Source organism: Rosa rugosa, chromosome 2 (genome assembly GCF_958449725.1).
Source record: "Rosa rugosa chromosome 2, drRosRugo1.1, whole genome shotgun sequence".
Lineage (NCBI taxonomy): Eukaryota > Viridiplantae > Streptophyta > Magnoliopsida > Rosales > Rosaceae > Rosa > Rosa rugosa.
This window is the reverse complement of record NC_084821.1, coordinates 36,716,318-36,726,894: the sequence shown is the minus strand read 5'-3', so window position 1 is coordinate 36,726,894 and position 10,577 is coordinate 36,716,318. Positions and strand designations below refer to the sequence as shown.

The 10,577-nt window shown below is 39.2% G+C and overlaps 2 protein-coding genes across 2 annotated transcripts; both read right to left on the bottom strand.

Annotated features, from left to right (window-relative positions):
* Positions 1 to 545: 545 nt before the first annotated feature.
* Positions 546 to 2,698, bottom strand: LOC133732743 (capsanthin/capsorubin synthase, chromoplastic-like). The gene has a single exon (XM_062160331.1). The coding sequence runs from the start codon at positions 2,153 to 2,155 to the stop codon at positions 671 to 673; it is 1,485 nt and encodes a 494-aa protein (XP_062016315.1). The 5' UTR covers positions 2,156 to 2,698; the 3' UTR covers positions 546 to 670.
* Positions 2,699 to 2,807: 109 nt separating this feature from the next.
* LOC133732744 (vesicle-associated membrane protein 714) lies at positions 2,808 to 7,844 on the bottom strand. The gene is made up of 4 exons (XM_062160332.1): positions 7,550 to 7,844; positions 7,264 to 7,454; positions 6,487 to 6,650; positions 2,808 to 3,239 (listed from the first exon to the last, which is right to left on the bottom strand). Exons 1-4 carry the CDS (start codon positions 7,764 to 7,766, stop codon positions 3,149 to 3,151), a joined length of 663 nt encoding a protein of 220 aa, XP_062016316.1. The 5' UTR covers positions 7,767 to 7,844; the 3' UTR covers positions 2,808 to 3,148.
* Positions 7,845 to 10,577: the final 2,733 nt, after the last annotated feature.

Sequence of the window (10,577 nt, the reverse complement as noted above, 5' to 3'; positions counted from 1 at the left end):
TGATCTTAAAATGCAGATAAAATAGTACAACTCTCAATATCTACTTCTACACCATCCACTACTATTGCAGCACATGTCAGGATTGACACTGCCAAGACACAATGGAGCACGATTTCCATGAACCGATGAGAAGAACAGTTAGCTTATGGGTTGAGCTCGAACAACTATGCATGAACCGATGGAAGAACGGTCAATTAAACGGAAATTCAATAGTACCATGGATTCAGATTATACATCTTCAGCTAGCTAGCTGCATTCAATCCACCAACAGGTCAATAAAAGAATTCTGAGTAGCCAAAACTGATGATGATCCATTCCTCCCTTACGGTCTAAATCAGCAGCAGGCAGTGATTAAAAAACAAATGGTTTTTCGGATACCAGCTGCTCTCATTAAGAAACTAGCAATTATATAGCTTTGTCAAGAAAAAACTGCAGAATTTGTTCTGGAGCTTTCAAAGAATGTTTTTACACTAACTCGCTAGAGAACAGTTCCAAATGCTTAAAACGAATCCATTGACCTAAGACATCTTGAATTATAGATCAAATAGCTACACTATCAACAAAATGTTATTGAACCAATAGTGTGTTTAAAGTTTAAACTATTACCAAACTGAAGGTTAGAGATGAACAAAACACAAATGCAGGTAATATCTCTCACACGAACATAATATTACATGGTTTCTAGTGCTAGATTCCCAATCATTTTAACCAAGGGCACAGGACACTTTGAAACAATATCGAACCTAGACGGAAATGAGGCATGGCCAAACAGAGATAAACTCAACAAAGCAAGCTCTCTAAGAGACAACCTTGAAGAGAGAAACCCTTGCCAGTAATAAGGATCCAAGTCAAAGAAAGCATCAAAAAACCTTCTACTCCCATTAAGATCAAGCTTCAACAAAGTCTCCATCCCGAAAGAGTAATATTCCCTTACACATCTCCTCTCAATTGGCCACAAACCATTCCACGCTCGTTGATGAAGCGATTTCCCTCTGATCATTCGGCTCGAACCAAGGCACTCTGCAATGGCCTCAGCAAGTATCGGTGCTAGAGCCATTGTCCGAGCCACCATGTAACCAGTTGAAGGATGGACAATCCCAGAAGTCCCGCCAATTGCCATAACGCTTTGAGGTATCCGAGGAAGAGGGCCTCCCATTGGAATCAAACACTTCTCAACCTCCAATATCCTCTTCACTCGAATGCCCAAATGCCTTAGCCTCGCCACCATTCTTTTCTTAATCTCCATGTAAGATAAAACTGGCCTACTAACCAGTGAAGTCTCTTCCAAGAATACTAAGTTGGAATCAAATGGCATTGCATACAGAAAAGTGGGGATCCTAGAATTACCAGTACGCAAGTAAGGTTCATTTCCAAGATGAGAATCCCTCCAATCCATAAGAAGCATCTTGTCCAAGTCGAAGGGGTGACCCTCCACTTCAGCCAAAATTCCATGAGCAATCTGATAGCCATGGTTCCTTGGCTTATTATACTCTACGAAATTGCTTGCAAAACCACTGGCATCAACAACTAAGCTTGCCTTCAACTCATTCCCATCATCACACAAAATCAAAGACTCAAACTCTTTGTGCTCAATTTTCCAAACCTTTGCCTGGTGAAATTTAACTCCATTGGAGAGACACCTCTCCATCAACAAATTCTTAAGTTTCTTCCTACTGACTCGACCATAAGGACGGTCCAAATACTTGGTCTTACTATCATCAATATGAACACAAGCCATAGGCCATGTTTTGTCTAAGCAACTTTCAAGCTCCAAGCTCTCAAACTCATCAACCCAAACACCATAGTTATTTGGCCACATAGAAAGAGGTGAAGGATCAACACAACATACCTTGATGCCATACTGTGACACTTGCTCAGCAAGACGAAGACCAGCAGGGCCTGTGCCGATGATGATCACATCTGACCGAAACCGGCTAGAAGGGTCCAACCGGGGCAGATCAAAGTCTAAAACTTCAGGTTTTGACTCTGGTTTCAAGTCCAGAAAATTTCCATACTTGCTTTGGACTCTGGAAAATCTCTTTCTTGAGTGATGGGGCTTTGGCAAAGAAAATGGAGGACTGGATGCATGAAAGAGTTGACTGGTCTTGGTTGGTAGTGGTGGTGGCGGTGAAAACAATCTGACAAGGGTGTCCATTACAGAGTGGGATGAAGATGACACAGAAGAGAGAGAGGTTATATAATAGAAGAAGAAGAATAGGAGCTACAGACAGAACGGGAATCTAAAGCACTAGTTTGAAAGTTATGCTCTTTCTCAAAAATTTGGTAGTGCAGCATTTGTTTGAATAAGGTACACAACGTGCTGGGGCCTGGGGGCCATTTGTCGGTCATTTACACATGCATCATGCATGTAAATCCACTTACATGAGTGACTGAAACAATGGCACAGTTTGATGTATCAGGCTCAGGCGGGTTATTTGTTTGACTGAAATAGGAAAATAAAAGAAACGGAGAACATTTTCTTTTTATGACAAATAAAAATGGGATCATCCTGTGATTGTGAAGCAAATATTGTCGAGATTCCAGACTCCAAACTGATTAAGTGAGCAATAGTCTTTCGGTGTAGGGGAGCGAAACTGGCACCCTCAATTTCACACCAACGGTGTTCATTCAAATCAGATGCTGCATCAATTGGGTTCCCTCATAAAGATGATGAACAATGTGTGAAAAGAAGCCTTTCAAAAGTAGTAAAATAGAAGAGAATACGGGATGTCTGCCACACAAAACCGCAGAAAGAATCTATAGGGACAAGTCGGAATCTTGCAGGGTATAGATAGTTTACTTCCATATACAACTTGAAAACTTGAATCAATAGATACAACTTAGCGGTGTTTTAAGATTCCATTCAAAATAAGTGATGCTCTTTGTCAATATCCAAGTGTTTAATGAATACAGAGATGATATTATAATGTGACACTGTAAGAACAACTGCACAGGCTTTTCGAGAGAACCAGACACTCCAAATGCAACTTGAATGAAAACATTGCAAGCTGCAAATAATTTACTTCCATATACACCTCAAAAAATGTGAACCATCAAGCACTGAAACCACTTTGATTATAGACTGACATAGATCGTTTTAACAGTCTTTGTTGCATACTCCGGCAGAAATTCACATGAAGTGAATTAATCATGATCTGCAGGACGGTAGTGTGATTCCTCCACAACAAGCAGCAATGATAATGTACAGGAACACAACAATCAAGCACGTCAACAGGGCCCTGTCCAAATTAAACAATTTTCAATGTACTGAAACAATCATAGAATCACTTTCTAGAAACATTTGCCTTACAAGAAAGAGAATTCAGCAAGAAAAAAAAAAAGCATCTAGTTTTGACATGCACCCATAATTATCTTTGTTCTTTTTTAATGAACATAATTTCATCAGTAACATAAAACAGGAGAACCACTGTAGGCAAAGCTGTCCACCCCAAAACAGAATAGAAATCTACTTTAGAAAATAACAATAGAATAGAGATGAGCCCATGATGTAAATGTAGTTATGTCGTTCACAGATTTTATTTATTCCGAGGTTGACATTTTAGCGACTTCTTAGCACTATTACAAAAGCATAATAACGTATTCTTTCACAAAAATTTGAAAAAGTCCTGATATATTCAAAACAATGGCACCAAAATAGGTTTTTGTTATAACTTCAGTGACAAATCTAGTCCTAGGTTACCCATAATACGATATGTAGAAGTATCGACGTAATTTCAGTCATTCGGTCTGAATGCTATGAAGAACATAAGCCAGATGAAGGAACTGGAAGGCCTAGGATGTAGAAGATCATAACATGAGTAATTCGGCGGATTTTGATTCCTATATATCCACTCACGTGGTACTTCATTATATGATATAAAAATGGTAAGATATATATATGATCCATCTGTATAGATATCATCATCTACATCCAGAGAGCCGTAAGCTTTCTAAGAAGCTTGTACAGTTTGGGAAGGGGTTTTGATTGATCAAAAAGAAGAATCTACTTCAGACCATGTCAAAAGAATAAGGTTGGGAAGATTACAAATGATAAAACTGCAAGAATTACAGGTATGATTTAATTCTCAAACTCAGACAATGTCAGGCATGCTGGAATTAGGGAGTGAATACAATAGAGATTGCATGGCCTTTCCAATGATAGATTTACTCTAGACTGAAACAACAAGGACTGACATTTCCTTCCAACTTCCCTTGAGTTGAGGAAGCAGTCATTCATCCCGACGGGTGTATTATGTCCATTCCATTTCTTTTGAAATAATGAAAAGAAAAGTAAAAACTTGAAAGTAAACAAATGGTTTCCTAAACTCCGATTTTAAACAACCCACTTCCTCACCCGCATCTCGCCGATCTCTTTCAGTCAATCACTCATCATTTTGCTGTTGTTACTCCACTGCTTCCCACATTGAAATCAATGTCTAGCTAAAGCTTCATTTGGTCCACTCAACTTATCTCCGTCCTATCTTTAGAGCCAGCCCTAACCTTATTTTAAATCCTAACACTCATTTCAGACATTCCCAATTTACTTAATGTCTTGATTAAAGAGCTGAATTCCAAGTTGGTGGCTGTTCATGATTACACTTATCACTTATCCAGTATGCATATCTTGAGGAAAATAACTTCTTTCTTCCCCTCTAGAAATCTGAGTCTCTTGACATCTGTATATATATTTTTTACAATGGAACGGTTTCAGCCTTTATTTAGTCTTGTAGCCCAATTTGGTTAGAAGAGAAGCACCCTCTATGGAAGCAAGAGATCAAACCTACTGGTAAAAACTAATGCCCTAAACAAGGGTCGCTTGTTAGTCTCACTCTTTTAGTTTTTCTACAAGTCTGAGGGAGATGCAGTTGAAGCATATAAAGAAGGCTACTGGCTGTCAACCAAGGAAGATTGGTAGTGAATGGAAAGTGTTATTGAAGGTTTGGTGCCTTGGTATCTTCCTGCCTACCTTGTTCTCTCTTCTCCTCCCTCCATTCTCTATTTCCCTCTAGCTTTTCTAAGACTCCAGCAGCTATAAACATACTTTGTTCTAAAACTGTATCTTATACTCGCACAGAGCCTTGCTTTGTCCACATCAAATTTCTATCTGAGCAAACAATCCTACTCTCTTCAAAATTCTTCTTCTTTCAATTACAATTAAACAGATACTGATGGAGAACTTTCATCTGTACGACTGTCTCAAGATTGCAAAAGCAATATGAAGGCAATCAATGAGTTATTTGCAAGGATCAGTTCCTTGGAAAGAGGCATTCAAAATTGCTTAGGAATAACATGTCTGGAGGAGGGAAAACGTAAGCATGGACTTTTCATCTTCAGTCCATAGGCAAGAATTAGAGTATTTGAATCAGAGATTAGGAGCACCTACAGTATTTGTGGGAAAAAAAGAAAAAGAAAATAAAAAAAAAAGGGAACACCTACAATAGTTGGAGCAGAAAAGCAAACACCACGTAATGATGAGCAACAACACCAGTGAAGAAGCAACATTTTAATATGTGTTCATGTAATAATCAGATTTCATCATGGTTATAGATAGCAATAGTTCCTCTAATGTTAATTCTGAAGATGTTGTTCGCAAGCTTACTGGGCACATCCTCCTTATTAGGTGACGTGGGTAAAATACAAACCTCAATGACCATAAACGCTGTTGACACTATGAAAAATGACAAAACGCGATAATATTCACGGAGTTGTGCCATATTATTCTGAGGAGACCTTGGTTATTTGATAACGAGAAGACCACGACTATAATAATACATATCCGTCTACAGATAGAAATTCTGAATTTGAGCTTCTTCCTACCAAAGTTTTGCCCCCCACAAAGCTCCAAAGAGGATCAGGCACGTTTCTCCTAAAACACTTTGAGGCTCTATACTTGACCTAGTTGAGTTCCTTACTGAAGGAAGAAATGATATGATGCAGGCATACCTAGGATTTACTATGTTTAAAGCTTCTGGGAATGAATGAAAAGAAGACTACAGAGAATTTGGACTCAATCCAGTAAGGTTTCTTGGAATCACACCAAGAATTCTCACAAATCAGTTGAGAGATATTGTTTGATATAAAGCACATTCGATCTCATTACTGGATTTCAAACAGTAAATAATGACCTTATATAGAGCCACAGATGCCAAAAATAGAGCAAACATTAAACTAGCTTGATTAATGACTTCTAGTATGCTAAAAATCTTATAATTTTGACTGACAGAAAATGGATTAGAAAAAGTACACGCTTGATCCAACAAAAACAACATGTGTCTAGAAGACATATGAAAACTGTACAGCAACTTCCATATTCAATACTATCCCATCAACTGGTCTCTTTCTTTATTTTTCTTTTAATACTTTTCTCTGCATTTAAATACTGGTGTCTTTCCAGGTCTCTTGAGCACATCACTTCATATTTAGTCTAAAACTTCCTCCTAAGATTAGTTTAGGCCTACGTTATATTTGCAAATCAAAAGTACTTACAAGAGTTTGGCATTTTTCATCCACAGAGCTCGATGAAGGCGTTTTGACTGTTTCTTGAAGTGAAATGCACTGTCTTGCATAGTTGCAGTTTTGTCAACAAGAAGTTCGATTCGGTCGCCTCTCTCCAATATCTTTTCTATGTTGTCGACCATTATAGTTCGTATCTGGATATCAGAATTAACTGATTGTTAGAACAAACACAGAACTACAAGAACAGTCAACAACCAAACATAAAGCAATAAAAGAAAAACTGCAGAGAATAGCAGAACCAGAAAGTTATTGAATTTTTTTTTTTTTTTTGAAATATTCTAAATCCTGTATCACGCAACAAACAAATTTATGCAATGCAAACTAGCTGCTGAACTTAAAGACAACAGCTACATATTCTTTTCAAATGCTCCATCTTTTATCAATTATTTGCAGCTTTGCAGTGTAAGTTTTTTCTTGCCATTTCAAGTCTTGGCATAAACCTCTACATGTCATGTATCAATTTCATCTTTAGCTTAGTCCAATAGTTAAGGAAACCAATTTGCAGCTTGCAGTGCAATCTTTTGCTTGTTCTTAGAGTCTGGGAACAAACCTCTACATGTCATACATCAACTTCGACACTAGCTTAAACTAACACTAACGAAAACACAAAAGCTTTGGCCCAATTTTTGTACAATGTTTCCATTATTTCTTCATAATCAGTGCTCTCCCTTAAACAGCAAATCATTCTCAACAACAACATTTTCTACGACTCGAAATCAAAATTCAACAGAAGCACATTATACTTGCCTCACCGACTTCCCCTCTCACGCGGCTGAGAGTATCGGCACTGGGATTGCTGGAGAAAAACTCCATTTGCTGATGCAACACCCTCGAAAACTCGTCGTTCATCGCATAAGCAGGCGCATAAGGCGCAACTCTGCCGTAGTTTTTCATGAATCTCATATGAATATCCTCCAAGTACGCAAACGGTATCCTCCCTGGATCAAACAACCACACACTAAAACGCTCAAACTCCACAAAACCAAAACGAAATTGTCGAATTGCGAAAATTGAACGACACAATAATACTCACTGCCGAAAGTGTCGTTGGCCATGCAGAGAAAAGTGAGGCCATCCAAGGTGAGTATGTGGAAGATGTAGCGATCCTGGGAGAAGCAAACCCTGGAATCGGAGTCGGGCGGAAGCTTCTCTAAGATCCGGCGAGCCACGGCGCCTGTGTTTCCGCTGACGGCGCTAAACTCGGACAAGACGACGGTGCCGCGAGCAACAACGGCGTAGAGAATCGCCATCTCCGTCCGGCGCGCTCTCTAGTTCGATTTCGATCGAATCCAAGTCTGACGGAGGAGTTTGAATTCCGATTGACTACTCTATTTATATTTCTTTTATTTTATGATATTTTATTTTTTTAAAAATTGTAATATTACAGCAAAAGTAATTAGGTCCGGGAACGGGGACCAAGTTTGTTGTCACCGGTGAGTCCAAGGGGCGCTTAATTCTGGTGTACAATAACAAGTGAAAAAAAGAAATTTTTTTTTTTAATTTTTTTATTCGCCTATAAACTGACGACAAATTTTATTAAAATTACAGATGATTTTCTCGTGATTGACAATGGGTGAGTTTAAACGTATTTGACCCTTATATACATATAATTTTTTTTTTAAATGGGTCGTCTACGCGGGTTATATATTATAAGTTAATAAATTATTAGTTATATAAGTTCATCTCAGCTTGACGGGTTGACCCAAAGAAAGTGATAAAACAACAGAGCACATATCATCATATAGCTAGGCATGCAAAGAAGGAATACCCAAGAAATTTGAATGTTCTTTGGTGCATGCGCTTGCTTCTCGTTTTTTAAAATGAGATTCTGGATCTTGAAAGATTTCAGAAAAGTTTGAACTGTTATATTTTTTTTACTTAATTTCCTATTGTTAATCAGATTGCTAGTTCTTGTTATACATGTTAGGATTTAGATATACTTTCTCGTTTATCATTTTCTTAGTCCTTTTAGGTTAAGGGTTTGTGTTCTGCTAGGTTGTGACTTGTGAGTATAAGTACAACTGAAAATTAAATCAACTAGATCTCCCAAAGTAGTCCTTACTCCTTACAAACAGGCAAATATGACACCCATCAGTACTCCTTCCTCCTTCTGCTAGGTTCGTTACCTCTGTTTACAAGTTTTTCTTGAGCGCTGTGGAAGAAACCACAATCCTCCCTGATCCTGGTCATGAAAATCCAGCTGTTTCTCTACAGCCTCCATATCTTATATTAACCCCTCTCTCATCAACCGTTATCTAATGTATGGCCTTCTCTAGTTAAAGACCATGCATGGTTGATTACATATATGCTCATGGAATTGTTCCATTGTCGCAGGTTTGACATGAAGTTGGTGCTATAGCTAGAGGTGGCCTTGTACTTGAAACAATATGATCATACAATAGCTTCCCTGTATTTGTATCAATCATATGAGATTTTGTAATTTCAGTGTATTTTGAATAGAATTATTAATCACTCTTTTAAGTACTTATGAGTTAAATCCCCTCTGAGGTTTACCGTTTACAGAAACCAAACATAAGGAACGGACCTTTATATTTCTGAACAGTTTCTAGTGTTTGTATATAGTATATTTTGATTTAATTGGATTGATTCTTATTATGACAGTTCTGATGTCAGAGGTAACTCTATCCATACCTTGAAGAAAAGCAAAGAGCTTATCGATCTTTAGGTGGGTCGTAGGCCTAACAATATATTATCACCATGATTGTTGAATTCTAGTATGGGCATGCATGTGAGGATCACAAAAGAGTGAAGGAAACAAGTATGGGGAGAGCCTCTAACTATAGTGATAGAGGCAGGGCCGGCCCGTGACCAAGGCAGACAAGGCGGTGGCCTTGGGCCTCAGTTTGGGGAAGGCCTCGAATCAAAATGCTCATCATATATACATTTTTTTTTTTTGGAGGGTCGGCCAAGCGTGAAGTCCCTGCACTCCTGCAGGCATGCGGTGGTCTTGTCGTCTTGATATCCATGCAGGCATGTGGTGGTCACCAATCAAGGGTGAGATTGTGAGAATGTCTTGATATATATATATATATATATCCAATTCAGAGCGGAGCTCCGCTTTGAAATTAACGTGTGAAGTTCGAGTTTTGGGCTACTTTTTGGTCGCATATCCACATCTCGACCGTTCAGTTTTTAGGTACTAGTGTATAGATCATCTCTGCAAATTTTCAGCCAAATTTATGATCGTTAAGGTATCTAACTCGCTTAAACCAATGGACGGACTGAATCTGTCAACCTGAACCGTACTAGCTTTAAGGCAATTATCAATGCCTTAGCGATCATCATTTTGGCTGAAAATTTGCAGAGACGATCTATACACTAGTACCTAAAAACTGAACGGTCGAGATGTAGATATGCAACCGAAAAGTGACCCAAAACTCGAACTTCACACATTAATTTTCAAAGTGGAGCTCCGCTCTGGATAGGATCTGTATATATATATATATATATATATATATATATATATATATATATATATATATATATATATATATATATAAGCGGGTTCTGAAGCGGACGTCCGCACTTGGCTAAAGTGCAGACGGCGACGCAGCGGCGGCGTTCCAGGCTGCTACGGCGGCTCGGGGCTTGGCAGACGGAGGCTGGAGGCTTGGCGGACGGTTCTGGGCAGCGTTCGAGGTCGGAGGAGGTCAGGCTTGCCGGTTTCTGGGCAGTCACCTCACCTGCAGTTGCAGGTTCTGTGCAGCACCGCAGAACCGTCGCCGGCGACTCCACCGGATCGCAGACCCCTCCGCACGACCCTCGGCGTCCCTCCGGCAAGCCACGCCGAGCCGTCGCTGCTCGATCGAGGCCGGAGGCACGACGTCCGCACTTCTTCTGGGTTGCGGACGTCCTCTTCAGAACATATATATATATATATATATTAAAAAAAAAATCCAAAACCTGCGTCTTACAACTGCACTGCATTCTTCTGGACTGTGGGACTGAAGACGCTCCTTGAGGGCTTGAGGCCTCAAAATTTCCTCCTCTTATTTTGTACTGGTAAAACAATAAACACCCAAAAGTCTCCCCTTTCTTCA